At 38.0% G+C, this 22,838-nt stretch overlaps 1 protein-coding gene across 2 annotated transcripts in view; it reads right to left on the minus strand.

The window, feature by feature from the left end:
• The window catches only part of LOC131037169 (auxin response factor 12), a 172,570-nt gene that overhangs the window by 100,646 nt on the left and 49,086 nt on the right, over positions 1 to 22,838 (minus strand). For both annotated transcript variants that reach the window (XM_057969240.2, XM_057969239.2), the window contains exons 3-6: positions 20,067 to 20,165; positions 19,929 to 19,985; positions 19,665 to 19,820; positions 19,366 to 19,450 (exon numbers count right to left, since the gene is read on the minus strand). In XM_057969240.2, coding sequence (XP_057825223.2) covers positions 19,366 to 19,450; positions 19,665 to 19,820; positions 19,929 to 19,985; positions 20,067 to 20,165 — 397 coding nt within the window. The remainder of the gene's footprint in view (positions 1 to 19,365; positions 19,451 to 19,664; positions 19,821 to 19,928; positions 19,986 to 20,066; positions 20,166 to 22,838) is intronic.

Genomic DNA, 22,838 nt, shown 5'->3' on the forward strand with positions numbered 1-22,838 from the left:
ATCAGATCTTACTTGGACTTTTCCAACTCTCGAGCCATGACTTTCTAGCGCTCCTCCAATTCGGCCAAAATGACATCCTTCCTTGCCAAGGTAGCCTTCTATTGCTGCCCATAGTACCAACAAGAGTCTTTATCCCCAACCTTCGTCCTTCACCCCACATGACTTATATATTACAGTGACCAACACTTTGTTCATCAATTCAGGTTGATCATTGGCTTGTCAGTAGTACGGACTTGAAAGCTTATGAAAGATCTTAAATTCCGTCATCATCAACTAGTTGACATGGTTCACAAAATTTACTCCCCTATCACCTGGTTATTTGGATTGGGATGCCGAACCTTGTTACTATCTACTCATAGATAATCTTTGCTGCATTGAGGGCAGTATTGTCAGGGAGTGCTCTCACCTCTGCCCACTTGGTGTGGTATTTTTCGACTACCACAATGTATTTGCACCTATGTGTCTAACTCACCTTCAGTGCCCTGATGAAATCCAAACTCCACCTCTCAAAAAGTTCCTAGGCTTGTGAAGGGAACAATGACATGAAGTCTTGCTCAAGGGGTTTGCCCACTCGCTGGAAGATATCGTCGTTGACAACCCATTCCCGAGCATCCATATGTAGTTTTGGCCACCACATTCCTACCAATAGGACTTTTTGTGCAGTGGCATCTAGTCCCATATGGCCTCCTTCCAAGCCTTCGCGTGCTCCTTTCAACACTCCAGGGATTTCCTCCATGATGCATCTTCATAGCTCATGGTCAAGACCCATCTTGTATAGCAACCCGTTTATAAAGTGAAAAGTGTTGATTTTAACTACCAACTTTCTTGTTTGGTTTGGAGGCATTTCTCTCGGAAAGGTGGAAGTGGATAGATACTCCCCAATGCTTCCATAACATGGCAGTAATATAGCAATTTGAAACAAGTGACCATATGACTTGATGCATAATAGTTGGTCAATGATAACATGGCCCTTCCCTCATCACATGATGATGGTGAACGTGAATTCTTGCAATAGGAGTAACTATCTACTTACCCTCCCTTGGATGATTGGATTGCTCGACAGATACATTAAATGTCGGTGGTCCCCATAGAACGTATAGGGTGTCGCCAACAAGTAGTGGTGGAACTTTTGGACAAAGTACACCATGTCGAGTGCCTCTCTCTTAGTTGCACTGTAGTTGCTTACACCTTGGAGAGTAGGTGATTGGCAAAGAAAACCACATTGTCCAATCCCTACACACCCACATACACCAATGTGGCCCCAATAACATAGTTGGAGATATGCACATGCACATGGAACTCCTTGTTCCAATCTAAGTATCCCAAGATAGGTGCACTGACTAGTCTTGATTTCAGTTCCCTAAATGCCTTGTTCTTCTCTTTCCCCCCTCATAAACAGTTGTCCCTTCCTTGTTAAGCAACTCAAGGGGGTAGGAAATTTTTAAATAGTTCATTATGAACCTTCGATAGTAGCAAACATGCCCGAGGAATAAGTTTGCTCCTATTACGTTCTTTGGGGTCTGCCTTTGGATGATAACCCCAACCTTGTCAGGGTTTGTCTTCAATCCTTCCTTGCACACTATGTGGTCGAGCACTTTGTCTTGGCGCACCATAAATATTCACCTTTTTGGGTTAAGGGCTAGTCTCGCCCTTCAACACCTCTCCATGCATTCTTTTAATGTTGTCAAGTGAATATATTGTCTGCCATATATAGACTAGTTATCTAGGAATACTTTGAAGTTTCATACCAACAATTTTCCAAAGAAGTGTAAAATGATTAGCTGAAAGGTAGTTGGGGCGTTGCACAAGCCGTACGACATCCTGTTGTACGCACACACCCCATCTTCCACCACGAAGGTAGTCTTCAACTTGTCCTCCTTAGCAATACTTATCTGTTTGTACCTCAAGAAGCCATCCATGAAGAAATATATTTAGTGACCTGTAACTTCCTCCAATATGTTGTCAGTGAAAGAAATCGGGAATGGGTCTTTCATTGTTACTACATTCAGGCACCTAAAGTCCACACAAATCCTTATCTAATTTGCCCCCTTTTTTAGGGATATGACAATTGGCCAGACCCACTCACTCATTTCCACTTTGAAGATTATGCCAACCTTGGACATCTTTTCAATCTCCTCATGTACCTTGGTGACACAGTTTTTGTTCATCAGGTAGGGTCACATTCGTACAAGTTGTGCACTCAATATGAGGGGGATTCTATGTACGCACATTTCTAGTAGTATCCCCTTCTGGTCCTTGTACATCCAGGAGAAAGTGTCCTTGTACTCCATGAATATCTTGAATGTAGCTGCCTTTAGCACGAGGTCCCAATTGTCACCGACCAAGATGACCTTCGGATTGTCTTCATCGCCAAGATTCAACTACTTCACACTCGACTCTTCATACTTTATTACATTGTCTCATTCAAAGTGATGAGCGAACATATCATCCACTCATGTCACTCCCGCCTTGTACTCTTCGTACTCCAAGGGAAAGGTAGCACTCTCTACAAGTTGGTCGCCTTCCTCAATCTCCCCGATCTATAGTCTGTTGTATTCAGGGTAAAAGAATTAATAGTCTTTTATTTGCCAATGGAATAGACTATTCAAGGAGCTTGTTTCATCTTCTGAGCAATCTTCCAATTCAAGCACTCCTTCGTCATTAGGTTCCATTACTTTCCTTCCTTCATCCATACCCGAATCTCCATCTTCAGACTCTAAACTGGAGGATGCCAATTCACCTCTCAACACCTGATTCTTCAAGTCGACGACATACTTCCTCCCCTCACTCTTAATCGAGAGTGTATTCCCAGTTGTGGTTTGCCTTTGTGGAGATCAACAAACCTCTCCTAAGGAGTGCATCGTAGGCATTTTTTTAACAATGGGATGATTACAAAATCCAAGAAAAAGTAATGGGTGCCAATTGTTACTTTTTGTGCCATCAATATTCCCAGTGGCTTAATTCCATTTAGGTCAACACCCACCAAGTGGAAGGTTGGCGGCCAGAGTGTTGGCTTCCCAAGGCACTACAAAGTGTCCTCTGATAGTACATTAACTCCCGAGCCTCCGTCGACGATGGTATTTATGACCTACAGGCCCAAAATTTCCATCTCTACGAAGGCAAGCTTCCTCCCAATACTCATCGCTAGTAACATTGGATCGCTGGCAAGGTTACCTTCACTTGATGGTTTCGTTGTTGGTTCCTCTCGTGGCTTTCTTTATTTCTCGCCAATTGTGTCTTCATTGACTATATTAGTAATGACCATCTTCAATTGTGGCATGGTTTGTAGAATCTTGTTACCTTTATAGGAATGCTTGTTCGCAACACTTGTCATGCTATATTCTTTTCCAACTCTGACCATATTGGAGTACTAGAGCCTTCATTTGAGGCCCTACGTTCATTGGCCATTGTCGTACCACATCAACTTTGGCCCTACGTTCATTCACCATTGCTAGTACTTCTTTGTTTAGCCCTTCCACGACCAACATATTTACCCCTTTTTGCTTCAGGAAGTCACAATATTCATAGTTTCCAAGTCCACACAACTTGCACAATGTGCCCATATTGTTTTGACAGCTTTGGCACTCTCAAGTGAATTGACCCCACTTATTACATTTTCGACACTATATCATGGATCTCCCCGTCACGTCATAATGTATTCTACTCCTTGGCCCACTATTGTTATTTTTGTTCTTATTATAGCAATTTCCTCACCTATTACAATATCCCCCATGTGACGCATTGCAATTGGCAGGTCCTTTTGGTGGTGTAGTCGGTGGGGTTGTCTGTTCCCCTTGGGCAAAGAGCACTTGGGTGCTTCTTGTTTTTAAATTGTACAGGCACTCCTCGATGAATTGTCCTAGTACTTGATAATTGTCATAAAATGATTTCTTTGGACAGATTTTTGTGTAACCTTCTAGTTTACAATCAATGCACCACATCCCCTTCTTTCCCTTGAGATTTTCTTTCTTAGCTCTCAAATCCTTCATCATACGCATCATGTACTTCCTCAAGGTTAATACTACTTTTTGATCCATCTTCATTGTTGTCGTCCTCTGTACTCTCATTGTCGCTTGCTCTCTTCTTTCCCCGTGATGTTTTGCTTTCATTTTCAATATCCATCGATCGATTGTAAGCATCAGCATACAAGGACGAAAATACTACCTTCATTTTCTTCCTCAGGGAGGGAATCAATCCCTCAATGAACCATCTCTTCTACAACCCGTCAGCTAGCTGGTTCATCATTTTACCCAACAACTCCTTCAACCTATGGTTGTAAAATTGTCCATATTCATGTTTTCATTGTTTAGTGTTATAAATTTCAGCCACAATTTCATTATCGTCCCTTAGGAATTTAAACTCCCCCTGAAATGCCTTGTTCAAGCTGCCCCATAATTTTGTATGTTTATCTTCTAACTCTGAGAACTAGCCAATAACCGCTCCCCTTAAGAATGCGGGAAATGACCTTAACCAATAATTCTTATCAATTTGACTGCTTGCCAACCATATAGTGTCTCATGTCTTGCAATGCCTTGAAGGATCCTCCAATCCATTCCTAGTGAACTTTTTGCCTATCCATACCTAGAATTGTTGAGCGAGGGTTCACCATTGTCCTCTATCGATGTGTATCATGTGCCTAGGACAAGATTGGACTATCTTACTCTTGAAGTTTTAGTGCTTCACTTGCACTCTTAGCAACACACGAGCCTTCTACACATCCACCGTCTCCATCCATTGCACCTTGGTTAGCTTCCTCAATTCTCGACTCCTTCCCTAGGGTCTCCGGCTTAGCCCCCCTATTCTCGAACCCTCGGCTATAGATAGCTTCTCAATACAATGCAGATTGTTTTCAAATATTTTGGCAACCTCGCCCCTGAGATTATGTCCTTTGCCTTCTTTGTCACGTACCAACTATATGGAAGGGCTAATCTCTGGGGACTTGCTCCTAGAATCTTCGTCCGGCATTGATTGTATAGACTGGTTGTTTACTTGGTCCAAAAGGTCTTTGTCTACTTCATCGAGGAGCGGTAAGTTCCTAGCAACTTCCACCAACTCACTACACGTACGATGTGTTGTGTCCCCTTTGCTCGACGATTATCTCTCCCCACTATGGCTTCAACTGACACTTCTACTTCTACTCCTCCAAGTATCTTTAAGATTGAACTTAGACAAGCAAACAAGCTTTCAAAGAATAAATATGTTTAAGATCAGATTTAGGCTAGCAAACAAGGTTTCTAACCTGCCACCATGAATCACCACCACTCCAAGTATGTGCTAAGACAAGCAAACAACCTTTAAAAGCTTAAACATGTTTAAGATCAAATTTAGTCTAGCAAACAAGGTTTCTAAGCTGCCACCATGAATCACGACCTGTAATGTCCCCTTCTCAACAATAATCAGTTCAGTCGGCCGTTAGCCTATTCCGGAGACCTGTAGGCTAGTCGAAAGCAAAAATTAGGGTTTCCTCCTTCTAAGGGGATGTCTCGACGCTTTTGGTGGCTTGCATGTTGGAGTTTTACAGTTTTGATTTTGGATTTGTTCTGGGTTTTCAAAAAGCTTCGCGATGATGGTACATGCATAGCAAGCAATGGAGTTTGGTAAACTTAAAATTTCTAGTAAGTGGTGGCGAGGACAACTCATTTCTCTGGGTTTTCTGAGAGCTTCACAATGGTGTGACATGCAATTGAATCTAAAGACTTTTCCGAACTTACTTTTTTTAGTAAGTTGTGATGGTTGCTCAGAATGTGTGATTAAAATGCATTTGGATACTATTTTTAACAATATTCTATTTTTAGTAAGTGCTATTTTTGGCAAGGCTTCTGCAGCTCAGTGCAGTGGCTATATTTGACAGTGCAGTTCTCTAAGTTTGATCTCCCATATTCTTGGAGCTTGTTTTGGTAAGTTTAGTATTTGATAGAAAATGGTGTTTAAAGTTGAATTATAACTTAAGGCAAAATGGACGATTTATTAAGGGATTGGTTAAGTTATATTTAAAGTCATTTTCTCAATTATATGTTGGGCGATTATATTATGTATTATTTGCATTTTAATCAAGTGTCTTGTCTAGGCAAAATTGAATGAGTTGGTGAAGGATGAAATGAAATGCAAATTAAAAAGTAAATTTGAATTCCATTGTTTATGTTGCAAGGTGTGCGCCCTTGGTCTCCTTGTGTTGTGCAGCGCAATGCTCGGGTTTCTGACATGGCTTAACCACCTCCTGTGGATTCTATAAGTCTAGTGGTTGTATCGGGCATTAACAGGTCAATCTTTTGGTGCAACAACAACCACACACTTGTAACAAGTGGTATCAAAGCTTGGTCACGGGTTCAAACCCCTCGCTTGCTCTAAGGGGGGGATTGTTGCAAGGTGTGAGCCCTTGGTCTCCTTGTGTTGTGCACCGCAACGCTCGGGTTTGTGACATGGCTTAATCACCTACTATGGATTCTATAAATCTAGTGGTTGTATCGAGCATTAACGGGTCAATCTTTTGGTGCAATGGCAACCACACTTGTAACAGTTTAGTCCCACATTGGAGGGAAATGGAGGTTCGAGTTGGGAGGAAGTTATAAATAAGTGCCTTGGCCTTCATTTGAGACTATCCATTGCTATTATAATGAACTGTTGTCGAAATTATTCCAGACTCTTGCTTTGAGGGATACATACCTCCTAGTATCTTCAATTTTGAGCTTGAAAGATAGCCCCTAGCTGAATATTTTGACTGTTTCTCTTTCAGAGGAGCAGATTGAGCTTAACGAAGATCAAGATATTTGTTGTGTTCTGATTTTTTAGTGTTGTTTTCAATTTTCGAGTTGCTGTTTTGTGTGGTGCTGAATGTGAAATTCATTCACAAGTCTTTGAGACTTCAGTCACTATTTCTGGGTATTCTTCCTTTGTTTTCCTCTTTGTTAGGCAATCCATTTTGCTAAGTTTCGTAGATTTTGATGTTGATTTGGATTTTCTCGAAAAAATCGCTCTTCTAGCCTGGCCATACCATGTTGGAGGCTGCCTTGGGAAGTGTGCAATGATATTGGTTCAGATTTATAGCGAGTTGTTGGTGTTGACTTGGGTGCCTTCTCTCCAGAGATCATTCTCACTTGATTTCAAGTCATTCGGAGGTGTGTGGGTAACGTTATGAGCATTTAGGTGATTTCTCTCATTGCTGGTCTGTTATTTCAGTTAGTTGTTCTTTATATCACACCTGAATTATTTACCTATTTGGTAACTTTCCATATGTTGGATAGCTTATATTTGTTAGTAGTAGATCCATTCCTAACATTTTGGCGTGATTAGATATCAATTTTTTATTGTAATCTGCAAGCTAATGCTCTCATTGTAACGCTGAAATCAGTAGTACTGATCAGCCTTTGCTTGTGGCATTTTACATTTTGTATTTCCCACTGTAGAAGTGGAAGAGGGTGGCTTAGCCACCTATCTATTACTTCAATTGGTTTTCAAAGTCCTCCCGCTGAATAAGTGATTGAGTGATTTTACTTTCAGTATTGTAATAATTGTCCTCCTGCTGAATAAGTGGTTGAGTAATATCATTTGCAGTATTATAATAGCTGTCCTCCCGCAGGAAAGTGGTAGAGTGATTTTAGATTTGAGTTGTTCTTGCCCGCTGAGCAAGCGGAAGGGGCTGGATTGCCGCCCAGCATTGTACATCAGTTTGTCTTTTGAGCTAACGATCCCCTATTCACCGTATGCTCTCACCTTCCCATATTGGGCTCTTTGTGAACAGAAAGTGGAAGGGTTACCTTTCAGCAGCATTGTATTTCATTTTCCTAACCTTAAAGGGTGCTTTGATGTGTTAAAAAATAAAAAATAAAGTAAGGCGGCCATTTCACGGCCACTCCAAATATGTGCTACATATAGAAACTCCACCCTAGAGGAAAACAATACCGCTAACATTGCGAGTTCTTCGGACACAAATGAGAGGAGGGACCACTAATAGATACAATCTTCCTTGTCTATCAAGATTAGAATACCAATTATATTACACTTGCATATCCAATTTGCTTCTATACAAATGGACATTACCTCAAAGCCCAAATCTAAACAATTATTCCTTCTGACAGCTTCGTAAAATTATTTATTCCAACATTAAAAAGCACATAGATGATTCAATATTTGCAAAAAGCCTATTATTTAATGACTATATAACACTACTGCAAGTCCTCTAATTTATTATGCCCTTATCGTCATGAATTTGGGAGACAAACTGTTGGCAACCAATGCAACGGCTAGTTTGCATTTCCTTCGCTGCCATGAGCAGTGCAGTTTTCTAAATTTGTTTGACAGTTTTCCTAGTTGATGGTTTAGATAGTTTCCAATAGTGCAAAGGAAACTATCTTTTTATAGTTGATTTCTATGTAATGTCACAATTTTAAAGCAATTTATTAAGCACTTATTTTATAAAGCTATTATATTTTTTATCAAGTTCAGAATAATAAAAGTTATGTTTGTTGTTCCATATAAACAGCTTTTTGCAGGATTGTTATGTAATAATTTTATGCTAATAATTATATAGTGCATGTGAAATTTAGATCTGTTCTGTAAATCTGTCATCATTATTATCTTAGACTGTTTTAAAATCTATATTTGGTATCAGAGCAGAAGACCCAGGGATGTGTTGAGGTTGAAGAAGTGTTGTGGATGTGCAGTTTGAAGATAGAAGAAGCCACCAAAGGAGCTTGCTGATCTGGAGAAAGGAGGCAAAAAGGAAAAGAAAGAATCACATCAAAAACAATTTGTAGCTGGTAAGGGAAGCAACTGACACAATCAAAGACTAGGTTACTGCTGGTTGGATAAAGTGTTTCTAATAGCAACAGAAAAAGTCAAGGAATTGACAGAGAAAAAAAACAGATTGTGTAGAAACCAATCAATTGCAAAATAGGTAAATTAAGTTATTTGTTTCAATGGGGAAAATTGCTAAAAACATGTAGAAAGAAAATGCAAATTTAATTTGTGAAAGGGATCTTTTGGAGGAAGAAATGATGGAAATTAAGAAAATGTAATTCATAATTGATACAAAAATTTAAAAAAATTTGAAAGGAGAGATGTGAATATTTATGTAAAATTGAGAATTCTTCAGAACGAATTGGAGATGCTAAAGTAAGAAATGCAGAATGAGAAGAAAAATTAAAGTTTCTTACAAAGGAAAATAATTTTCAAAAGGTGAAATACAAAAGTTGATAGAACAATTTGTTGGTGTTGGAAATAAGCCACACCCGGACCGACGATGGACTGGTCCAAGAGGGGCCAGTAGCTCAATGGTAAAGCACTCCAGCAGCGTATGGAAGGTCCTAGGTTCGAGTCCTAGCTGGTCCATGTCTCAACATGGTATCAGAGCCAGGTCCAAGCTAGGAGCCCCAAGCACACGACAGGTGTGGCTTAAAGGGGGGTGTTGGTGTTGGAAATAAGCCACACCCGGACTGACGATGGACTGGTCCAAGAGGGGCCAGTAGCTCAGTGGTAGACCACTCCAGCAACGTATGGAAGGTCCTAGGTTCAAGTCCTAGCTGGTCCATGTCTCAACACAATTGTGCAGCCAAATCAATTCTTTCCAACATGCAAGAAGGAAAATGATAGTCTAAGGTCAAAAACCTTCATTGTGTGATGTCTCATGTGATACTTGTGATTTATATTCTTCATTTGATGAAGCAGTTGATATGGATGATGTACCTAAATTTTCTTGATGTAAAGAGAGAAGTTGAAGGTAAGGATGTGTTTGTACCCTCAAATTTTGTGAGTGCATGTTGTGATGTTAATAGCAAAGGTTGTTTTAGAAATAATGTTGGCCTAAAGATGATGAAGAAAATGGGTTATGATGGCAAAGGTTTGGGCAAAGATGGGCAAGAAATAATAGAGCGCATTCACCCAATCATGAAGCCAAAGAATGAAAGCCTTGGATATGGCAAGGAAGATAGAATTGATGTTGTCAGTGTTACAGGATCATGCAAATCAGCTCAAGGAATGCAATGTTCACATTGTCAAAGGGAAGGACATATGGCAAAGTGTTGGAATCTTCACCCTTGTACAATTTGTGGATTGAAAAATCACTCTGAAAATTCATGCTGGAAAAAAGAGTGCAATGGACAATCTATGAAGGATTGTATGCATCTTAATTATGGATGGATTGATGCATCCAATTAGAAAAAAGTGCCTAGTGTGTTCAAAAGGTTATATAAATCTAAATATTTCGGTGTTGATAAAAATAGTCGTCAAACAAGGTTTCTTGTTTGAGTCAAGTGGTTAAAGACTGCTTGTTATAATTGGCACATTAATGTGTCATGAGTTTTCTCTATGTTATAGAAATGAAGGGAAAGCCTTGCGATCTTTCATGAGGGATAGATGAGCAAATGGGTACTTCTACAAGAAGTGTACTAAGTAGGTCTATAAGACCATGTACAATGTAATATTGTATAGTGAATTGCAAAGGATCAGTTTTTGATGCTTTGAGATTGTAATCTGAGTCCTCTCCGCATCAAGGGGAAGTATGTTGGAAACTAATGCAACGGCTAGTTTGCATTTGCTTTGCTGCTATCAGCAGTGCAGTTTCTAAATTTGTTTAACAGTTTTTTTTGTTAATCAGCAGAAGTGTTATGTAATAATTTTATCATTATGTTGATAATTATAGTGTGTGGAATTTAGATCTGCTATGTAAATCTGTCATCACTATTATCTCGGACTGTTTTAAAATCTTCACAAACTCCTCTACTGTCATGTCCCCTCAATTTTCTGACAGTATACAGATTAATGTATCCTTAAAGAAAAATATAATAAAATATTATTCAATGATTACTAGTTTGCACTAATTATTAAATATCCTTAAAAGAAAATAATAATAAAGTAGTATTCAACAATTATTGATTTGTACCAATTATCGAATATTATAAGCTTAACGTGTATTCGTAATTAACCGTTTGGGAAAGAAGTGGGCGGTGACTTTTCAGAGAGTCACCACCACTCCAAACTATTCCAATAGACATGGAGGGGGATAAATAAAGGGTTCGTGAAAATATAAGGGATATAGATTCTGGAAAAAAACACAATCTGTGCCACAGGGAGGGTCATGCCTGGCATTTGACCATCTTCTGGCATGAATTCTATTTGACTGACTCATCCCTGATGGGATTCCTCTATCATCAACACTTGTCCATGTTGCAAGTATGGTATCTCTTTACATTTATATTTATATTTGATTTCCATTCTGAATAATGGTATAAGGCTTCTGTAGGAATATATTCTGCAGTAATAGTATTTATTTCTGTGAAAACTCGTTTCAGTCTGTAAACCATTATTACATAAAATTTGTCCATCATGATCCTAATGATATTCATTCAGCAAACAGTAAAATCTATGACTGCTAAGGAATGTTAAAATACTGAAATAATAACAGTTAACTGAGCAATGATATATAATGATAATTGGATATTGACAAATAAGATTGGACATTGACAAACTAACTGGTGAAATAACCAGAATACATAGACATAACAAGATTCTCTTCATAAGAAACCTGAACAAGCATATGAATTCATGAGAAGTAGGGGAACTGTTGCATAAGACACCCTACTTGATCATAATAGGGGAACTGTTACATAAGACACCCCATATGATCATAACGAATAGGGGAACTGTTACATAAGACACCCTATATGATCATAACGAATAGGGAAACTGTTATATAAGACACCCTATATGATCATAACAAGTAGGGAAACTGTTGAATAAAACACCTACATGAACATGCTTGAATAGATAAATCCAAACACCCTATTAACCTTGCATAATAATACACAATAATGAGTTCCCATTCTTGATTCTGTTATATGCATCTCTCTATGCTTTAATCAGTCATTTCTATAAATTTATAACATTAATTCTTAATGTAATTTGCAGTATCTCTCTGGCCTTGTTTTTGCAGATTTGACTCCAATAGAGGCTTTCCTAAACCCTTGAACTAAGAGCAGAAAACAGTAAATAAAGTATTTTAAGGCACCTTATAACTAGGGACATTACATCTACCAAATTCTCATCACTACCAAACAATGATATCACGTCATGCCATGCATCAGTGAACATGTAATATATATTATACATCATTTTTGCCACTTCATGCCCCTCATTGATTCTATGGACATTGCCCTAACAACACACTCTAAAATTGGACATCATGCATAAGGCATGCACATTAGCACCAAATTAGAGTATCTATGGATGAAACCAATATCAAGGCTCCAACCAAGTAAGTCCATAAGGAGGGATAACAATGGTCAGAATATAATACTTCACCAAGAATTGATAAAAATTAGTGTTCACGTAGGTGTTAGAAATAAGAGTATATGTGGGTATATAAATTTGTGTTATGAATAAGTGTCATAATATCAAGTTCTTGACAAACAACTTAATTTTATTATTAGTCACAAGGATGGTTACAGTTTGTTTGGTAAGTTATCATAATAGTGGTATATGTTGAGTTGTTACAAGCAACTCAATATTTATAGAAGAGTTGTTTCCTATAATATAGGATCTGCAAATCCTATATATATGAAAAAAATGGAGAAGCACAGATTATCTTGTGTAAAATATTTGCAGCTTCTCTGTCCATTTTTTTTATAGGAATTCCATTCGAGGGTATATGTGTGATCATCAATCTACAAGAGATTACCATCATCTTTGCTACATAAAGATAAATTATATCATGTCATAAAGGGCATGCATCACAATATACATTATAATCATCCTTACCACCTCATATACCTTGTTAAATTCTTGTTCATTGCTTAGAACTACGATCTATGTCTGATGATCAAGTATAATATATTGATGACTTCTCATCCACATATAGGCATTACATTTATTGTTGTTGACAATCTATGAGATAGTTTGCGAACTTCAAATCAATAGACCAAAAAAATTTGACTCCACAAAACTCAGCAGCTTTAAAAAGTACTTAATTTTTTTTTAAAATATAAATTTCTTGCAAAATTTAATTACAAAGTGTATCAAGTGAGTCTATAAAATCATTGCTTAGAAGCATTTTCTATTAGATTTTAATGCTAATAGAGTACAAAATTGCATTATCATGCAAATACGATATCTAACTAATACCTATTATAAATTTATGATCATTGTCATTGAAAATCATCATAAATTGCATATCTAGACAAGTTACAAATTACAAGAAATTACAATTTTCTTTTCCCCATTCTAGTGAAAAATTGGGGGTAGACAGTGGGGAGCCGAAGTAGAGGAGATAGTCTAGTCCTCATACTCAACTGTGGCTCCTTGCTCGGCCTAGAAGGTTGTCCTCATATCTCCACCTTGCTATTAGATGCCATTGACTTCTCCTCTACCACATCAATGTCATCCAAACACAACCAAATCTCTCTTGTTTCTCTAGTAGCCACAACTTCCATGGTCTGCCTCTCCAAATCAACAGCTTCACGCCTTCGTAGCATCGTAAATTGTATCCACACACAATTTAATCCTCACTTAGACCTCACCTTGGCCCTTCGGCTTTCAATGCCTAATGCATGTTCTAATTCTACTCACACCATCCATAGACCTGCATTTTCATCTCCTTCTCTAACTTCCCTCCAAGCCTGAGTCCTGATTGTCAAGACTAGGGGGAACAACACCTTGGTCCTCTCACTCAAGACCTACTTTTGGTCCTTATAACGGTCATCCCAAATGAGTGGGAAATTCGATATCATGTCAGCCTACTCCAGAAATTCAATTGATTTTCAAGCAGTCAAGAATAAAATGAGGTCTGGCCCTCTCATTTGAAAGCCTAACGAAAACTTAATTGAACAACTCTATGATCTTAATTGCAAATTCAATTCAAGTGAGCAAGCAATCAATCATTCATCAAGCATTGGAGAAGAAGCGAAGTCATGTTTATACATTCAAGATGGCATCCATGATCAACCTTGTTTGAATACATTCTAAAGCCCTTGCATGAGGATCAAACAATACTTCATCAAGGTTTATATTTCAATTACAAGCATTTTGTTTCAAATCTAGCCTTTCCCTCAAAAGGAAAGCATGTGTTGTCAGGTAATTATGTCATATTGTAATTAGAATGTTATGTGTGTTAAGGGTCAGTGGTTATGTGACGGTTGTCGACAGTTGGCATTGGACAACCTGTACCGACACCTATATATATGTACTTGGTTTCCTACTTCAGGGAGGAGATATTGTTGAAGAAAGCTATGTTTTGAATGTACTGGCATTTGGCATTAATGAATACATACATCTGAGTTCTTCTATTTACTTGCATTGTTGTATACTGTCACATTTCCTACATTTTTGTACTATTGAACACACACACCCTTCGCGGGAAAACATCTGGCGCTGTTGCCAAATTAAACTTGGAATGACGGGAACATACTACATGGCACAACAATAATGGGGCAACCAGTGAGCCAGGGGACCAGTAGCAATCCCGAGGAAGAGCCAAAGGAGTTTTCGAAGGAGAGGGAGCATTGACAAGGGGTTTCACCTGCATCCTACAAGCATCCATCGAAACTTACGTACGGAGGGAGGCCACGACCGAGGACGTCCCTGAGAGTGCAGTGTGGAGTGCCCTTGGCGTAAGTCCAGTCATACATCAATTGATGAACAACTTGCCTAGCTTGTTGGCATAGGCGTTCCTTGCTCTCCAATCAGTCATTCATCAAGCATTGGAGAAGAAGAGAAGTCATGTTTATACATTCAAGAAGGCATCCATGATCAACCTTGTTCGAGTACATTCTAAAGCCCTTGCATGAGGATCAAACAATACTTCATCAAGGTTTATATTTCAAATACAAGCATTTTGTTTCAGATCTAGCCTTTCCCTCAAAAGGAAAGCATGTGTTGTTGGGTAATTATGTCATATTGTAAATAGAATGTTATGTGTGTTAAAGGTCGGTGGTTATGTGACAGTTGTCGGCAGTTGGCATCGGACAACCTGTACCAACACCTATATATATGTACTTGGTTTCCTATTTCAAGGAGGAGATATTGTCGAAGAAAGCTATGTTTTGAATGTACTAGCATTTGGCGTTAATGAATACATACATCTAAGTTCTTCTATTTACTTGCATTGTTGTATACTGTCACATTTCCTACATTTTTGTACTGTTGAACACACACACCCTTCGCGGGAAAACATCTGGCGCCGTTGCCAAATTAAACTTGGAATGACGGGAACATACTACATGGCACGACAATAATGGGGCAACCAGTGAGCCAGGGGACCAGTAGCAATCCCGAGGAAGAGCCAAAGGAGTTTTCGAAGGAGAGGGAGCATTGACAAGGGATTTCACCTGCATCCTACAGGCATCCATCAAAACTTACGTACGGAGGGAGGCCATGACCGAGGACGTCCCTGAGAGCGCAGTGTGGAGTGCCCTTGGCGTAAGTCCAGTCGTACATCAATTGATGAACAACTTGCCTAGCTTGTTGGCATAGGCATTCCTTGCTCTCCAAACTCGTCGGGAAGAAACCTACCGCAGGACCCGTCGACAACAAATTTTGCAGCAATTTGAATAAAGGAGTCAATGAGAGGAGGAACGTGACGAAAGCCGTCGACGAACCTTCAACCCCACGGAAAGAAGGAATTGATGCCCGTGATGCTAAATAAGGATAGAAACCGTGTGCTAAAGGAGAAAGAAGACGGGCACGAGGCAGCCACAAGGACGCTGAGGTTAGAACAAGAAGCAGAACATCGACGACGACTGAAGAAAGTTGCTAAAGAAAGCACAACTGGCAATGATGGCTCGGGTGTTGAGGGCCAAGTTTCTGTACTAATAGAAACCACTAGAAAGTGGTTGGAGGACCTTTCCTTGACATTGGAAGAGAATGGTAACGGGAGTACGGTAGAGCCGTACATGCCATACAAAGGTGCCGAGACTAGGAGGGAAGAGGAGACAAAGACCGAGAACACAGAGGCAGAGGATACCAGTGCGACCGAAGGTGTCGGAAGGACACAAGGTCACGGTAGGAGAAGCAATTTGTTCGGTTTAGGCTCATCACACCCTGGTAGTCAGAGCAACTTGGTGGGACCCAACGGACCAAATCTCGGTGGAGTACCTCTTGGAGGACCAGTGTCTGGAGGAGGAGTTCCTGGAGGGTCAAGTTCGAGTTCCGGAAGGCAAACTGGGCCGCCGCCAAGGAACGTGATGGTGAATCGGCAAAACTTGCCTAAGTTGAATGGAGACGGGAAGGAAGACCCGATACGGCATTGTCGTACATGTGAAATAATCTGGTCGGCCAATGGCGTGACCGATAGGGCGGAATGGGTGGTGCAATTCCCCACCACCCTACGAGGAGTAGCCATCGATTGGTACTCGGATACTAATAAAACTAAGCTAACAACTTGGGATGAATTACACAAAGCCTTCAAAACAGAGTTTCGACTTCTCAGAGACGACAACGAAATCATGGCAAAAATCCTGAGTACCAAGCAAGGGAAAAGTGAGACCATCCGAGCACATAATCGACGCCTGAAGGAATTGCTAGGAAAAATGAACAACCAGCCCGATGATGGATTGAAGAAAAGGTGGTTTGTGGAGGGTTTGAAGTCATCACTCAGAAGGAAAATGAAAATTGTACCACCCACCTCCTACGAAGATGCCTATAACCGAGCAATGGACCTGGAAAGTGAAGGAAAGACATCTAGGAAGAAGAAGACAAATCCTCTAGGGAGGAGGACTCCTCCGAGGGTAGTAGCAGCGACGAGGGGTCGAGCAAGAAGGTGCAGGCCCTCCAGAAGGATATGCATCGCATAATGAAGGAATTCAAACGCATGAAGGGAAGCACAAGCAAGAACGAGTAAGTGTGGTGCGCGGAATGTAAGGAGGAAGGTCATACAAAAGGATCCTGTCCTAAAAAGGCCTTCTACGACATTTGCCAAGTGTTGGGACACTCCACCAAAGAATCTCCCTACAACATGAAGACACAATGGGAATCAAGCGCTCTTCACCCAGGAGCAGTCGTCACCCTCCACTACAACAGACACATCCCAGCCTCAAGTCAACACCACAGCATCATCTGGCGGTTGCAGAGGTAACCGAAGGGGAGGAAGAGGCAACAATAATAATAACAATAACCGTAGTCGAATGCAATATGATGCCAAAGGACGATCGATGATTCAGTGTCGAGCTTGCAACCAGGTTGCTGCATACTGTCACATTTCCTACATTTATGTACTGTTATGCACTATTGAACACACACCCCTCGGGGGAAAACAACATGTTGCTGCAATTTCCATTTCAATTACTATTTCAATTTCAATGTTAATTACTAAACCGGCGTTTGAATTAAGGCAAACCCTTATCCATAACATCTTTCTTCTCTTTCTGTGTGTAGGGAACAACCTCATGAGTTGTACTCAGGGATTCCAACAAAGTTGATGACAACTAACAGGTTCAGCTTTCGACGGAGCGAATTCGGAGGACCAGGGCAAATCTATACTACCCGATCCTGAAAAATCAAGCCGAACTTTTGGAAACATGTTCCAAACATCTTATTTTGCCCAGATCTCAATTTGCGGTTCCGTGGGATATCTATAGTATTCTGTTTTCGACAAGTTGCTTCAATTATTCATTGTTTTACACAAATTTCACAATTACTTTCCAATTTCAACAACGAAAGAGGGTAACTCACAATAACCAATGAATCTAATCAGAATTTCAGCCCTTTCCCTATTTGGATTGTGGCTAGATCTATTCGATTCACCACTCTTTCAATGTGTTGGCTGATTTGGCTTGTTAGTAGTTTTATTATCAAATTGGTGAAACCCCAATTCCAAATTACACCCCAATACACCTATAAACAAGGACAGCTCCTCATCCTATACTATTCAATCACTATAGGAATTGATCTTATCCAAATCAATAAGCTGCTCTGTTTTGTCCTTCCCCATTTTTCTGCAAAGCCAAAGTTTGTATCGTACAAAAATGAGGTTAGCAGGGCATTGTTGAGTCAACTTATTATGCTTCTTGATATAAATGGTGTCAAAAAAAATATAGTTGTGCTAACAACTAGAAGAGCTAGAAGGCTGAGACAAAATTCAAAGAGTTATCTTTGAAGATTTAGGGCATTTCCAACCCAAATCTACCCACCAAGGACTTGCAAATAAAATACTCAAGAGTTCATAAGGAAACAATATTTTACTAATTGTAATTTCTAACTTGTAAGATATATGGTTTCAATCTTTCTTGCCTAGTGTCTAGGCGGATCTTCCTTGCATAAATAGAGAAGAAAAAAGCTACCCCCTAGCTTTCTTATAATTCTGCAACCCTGAAATGATGAGATCTCTCACCTCAACCTCAAATTTAATCTTGTCAATGTATGTTGAGAGGTCCTCCGTAACCTACCCATTTGCATCTATGAAGCTATCGCAGAAAAAAAACTTGGAGTTGAGATGTGTAATGTCCCCCTATCTAGTTAAATCATTTGAGGACCCATTTCTTTATTTCTCGTAGGCTAAAAGATAAAGTTGGAGAAATATTTTAATGATAATGTCTTAATTTTGTTTTAGAAATATTACTTAAAAAACATTGTAAAAGGACAATTTAAAAAATATTATTAGTTAAATAAAGTGGGTCATCTAAATGGAGCATAATAAGGCATTTTGTAATATTTTATTAAAATATTTTTTGATGGGCGCTATTAAGGGAAAAGGGGAGTCTAGAATATTGGTGCCAAAAAGGAGTCTTCAAAAGACAGGCACTCATTCATAAGGAGATCATCCAATTTATGAAATCAAAACCCCCTTTCTATCTTGTAGTTTGAGCATTTGTGTTCGTCTATTTCTCCAAAGGATGAAAACAATTGAAATGCAAGAATTCGAAGAACACAAACAGTCTTAGCTTCCAAGATAGAGCATAAGACAAAAACCCTTTGTGATTTGAAGCACTTTCACCAAAGAATCACAATAGTGCAATGAAGATTGCAACTTATTTCCAGTTTTCAGTTTGCTACAGCACCACAGCTACAGTGCTACCATTAAAGTGCCACCACAGTATTGCAACAATGTCACTACAGTACCACTATACTACCATTCTGTACCTACAACTTTAGTGATACTACTACAGTGCCCTATCATTATGATTAGAAACATTACTATTTGCATTAATAAATTCAATCTTCATTCAGCCTTTAAACAAGTTGCACCTGCCAGAATCAAGTTGTACCTTTTGCAAACATCCATACCATCTATTTCATGCATTATAGCATTGTATTGTGAGTTCCCAATTGTTGTTTGTATGTTGTTTTCCGTAACAATTTATGGTCACAATCATTTATATATCAATTACCAGTTGATAAAAAATTCAAATGTTTGAAGGATTAAACCCTAAAAATAAAACTCACCCCGATATATATGCCGAAATTTCCATTCATTTTCATGGAGATCTCTTGCAACTATCTCTTGGGCAGGTGGCTGCTGAGAGAAATCCTGCATAAAAAGAGATAGAAACCAATTATGTCTCTCTATACCTACCTACAAGACTGATCACCAAAGAAAAAAAGAAAATATCTTGCTTATTCTTTCAACCAATCCACATTCCCTACCAATTCTTTTTGTTACCACCTTGCCATGTTACTTAATATATAGAAATATATGTTTAGAGAAGACAAAGAACAATGGTTAAGAGGACCAGGGTGCACACAAGTGGAGGAAACACTTTCTCAGCTGCACGACGTGGAATTGAAAATCCACCGTGAGTACTAGTATCACTGGGAGTGAGTGTCTTGCAGAAGTAATTAGTTGGCTGCCGGCTGGGAGTATCAGAATCAGGAACTAAATATGATCCCTTTTGCTCTTGCTGCACAACATTCAAACTCAGAGTATTGCAAATATAAAAATTGGTTCAAAGACAATTTGCACAAAAAGATGGAATCATCGCGAACGGATAAGTTCCCAAACAATTTACCTGGTTCAATGGCTGTAGGGTCATTTGAGCATATACTTCATCTGTCTCGATATCTGCCTGATCTTTGATAGTTTTAAGGCATCAGAATGTAAACACTTAATATATGTCCAAAAGCATAAAGGAAGAGACCACACTCACATGCATAGTAACATTGTGAAGCTGACAGATTAGTTCAGGTGCCAGATTTGGATAGTTGGGTATGTCACCATCAATCTTTTTGTTTGTTGATGCAGCTACCTGATATCACAACCTCAGAAGATTGTAATAAAGCAAGAAAAAATAAAATAAGACAAATCAAAGGCAAAAAAACACTTTGGAACTTCCTTTTTCGGGGGCAAAGATAGCCACATGATAAGCTAATGTAATGTTCAAAGAAACAGCGTAGAAACTAAAAAATCCATAAAATTTCATGTCAAGGTATATGCTTCTGAATGCTAATAAACAATAACATAAATCTCAAAGACATGCAACACATATCCTTCTAAAAATGGAAAAACATTGGGAAATTCTACATCTGAAACTACTATAAAAAAGGGTTTTTATTTCGTACTGAATAGAGTTAATAAGTAAGATTGTCACACATCCTAGAATCATTACTTCTACACCTCTTTCATTTCACATATTGATGGTATTAGAAACTTCAGTCACCTCGTTACTAATTAGTACTAGATGAATCTAGCTAATCGTTCCTCAGAAAGGGACCTTCGTTTATTACTAATCTTCATTGTTTCTTGATCCATCTTGAATCTCATTCAATTTACTTCCATTCAGTTTCTTCCTTATGTATTGAGTCTGTAGCATCTTTGTGTTCATTTGGTTCCTCTAGAAAGCCTGTTGGTATGCCCCATGAGAAAAAAATTTAAATCTAGCATAAGGACACCCTCATTAAGCATTACCACTGTCAAAGGGACATATGGAGAGTCAACATAAAAATTATCTTTCATCCTCCAGGAATGTATTTTTCCACAATAAGAATGACTATGTAATTTTTAAACTTTAAATAATATAAAAGGTAGCATCCTCACACCAATATTTTTCATGATTGTAATCATTCTATAGAATAAAAAGTAGGACAGATCCACTACAAATATGATGTTGTTATTGTGAAACTGAAAATAATTTGTTAAATCTATATAGCGTAAGGCAAGAGATCGATTTCAAATCCTAGTAGTTAGTCTTAGAAAGAGGATTCTTAGCATTGAGTTACCAAGGAAATCTCTCTTTAAGTCAAGTCAGCTCCGTATGCATAGCATGCAATAGCAAAAAATTTTGGATTTATTAAGGATGGTGAATTTTTGTCCAATGAATTTTGTTTGGGTTAGATAGTTAAACCAAAGAAGCATTAATCGTTTAAGGAATTAATCAGCAAATGAAAAGTATAAGATTTTTTGAAAAAATTGGAAAAAAAATCGTGAAAAAATCGGATTTATAAAAAAATGTAAAAAAAATTGAAGAAAAACATTCAAAAACTATTTAAAAATTTAAAATTAATAATTATTAAATAATTATATATGATTACAGTAAATTAAAAATTATAGCATATTAATGTATTCTAAATAATTAAATAATTACAGTAAATTATCCAAAGTTTTTAATATAACTTTCTAATTTATTAAATAGTTATAGTCAATTATAAACATTACAATAAATTATAAATTATTAAATAATTACAGTATATTATTAAATAATTATTAATTTATGTTAATTTATTTAATTCCACAAAAATTTTAATTTTCCTATATTCAATAATATATTTTAAATAATTTTCTCAAATAAATTATTAAATAAAATTAAAGAAACAATAATTTTTTTTCTATTCTTAACAACAAATATTTTCGAAAGATGAGACATTCGCGTCAAAAAAAAAAATTATTAAAAGAAAGTATTTAATGCAAATACATCAACAAACATAAATTTTCGAAGCACTAAATTCAGAAACATTTTGGACACAAAATAGTGAAAATATGTTCATAAATTTTTGCACCCACAGGATCCAAAAAAAAATTGTACTTCAATACTTGATGCCCGCCATGAATAATGGAAGCCCTCAAACATTCATAATTTTTTTCACCCACACAATACATAACAAATACATTTTCAATTTTCATGGGGAAATAAAAACTTCATCGATATAGAATCTTCATTTTCTATCAGTTACGTTTTGGCTCAAACATTTGATAGTGCGTGCAAGCTCACAATTTTGTGCACGTTGCTTACCAGGATCTTCATTTTTAGAGATTTAAATGCAGCCGAGCATGGGTCAAATAGATACTCACAATGATAACCTAAAAAATTTGTTATTTAATAATTTTGTTCTTAATAAATAATTTTTACAAATATTAATCAGCACTCTCCTATTTTCTTTCGTAAAGTTGAAGGAAGGGCTTTCTCTATATTTGAATAATACCAGAATGAATTGTAACCCTCGCGGTCTGATTTATAACGTTTTCACAGCATTTTTTTTCGGATTTTCACAGGTTTTACAGTTGTTGTGGCACTTTTTTGGGTGACGATTTTTTACTGATTACATCACAATTAAGTGCTCGATTTATTCGCGATTTTTTGGCAAAATATTGTGGAAAATCGTTGCACAATTTTTCCCCGAGTTTTTTGGGGAAAAAATCGGCCAAAAAAATTGGCGGCCCTAACAATTGCAGATTAATTGCGATCAGTCAAGATTTTTTCCCAACTAATGCTTTTTTGAGTTAAACTATAATGATTCATAACTCATTTAATAATCATTCCAACATTGTGCAATGTAGTCACTAGAAAAAATGGCTCTATTTGTACTTTCCAAAGAAACAACCTACATAGCGAAAGGGTTAGAATGATATTATAAAGTAATGCTTGCTGGCAACCAAGTGCACAACTCAATAATGCAACTTTTACAATATCTAAAACTAAAGATTC

The sequence above is a fragment of the Cryptomeria japonica genome, chromosome 9, assembly GCF_030272615.1.
Source record: "Cryptomeria japonica chromosome 9, Sugi_1.0, whole genome shotgun sequence".
In the NCBI taxonomy this organism is placed as follows: Eukaryota; Viridiplantae; Streptophyta; class Pinopsida; order Cupressales; family Cupressaceae; genus Cryptomeria; species Cryptomeria japonica.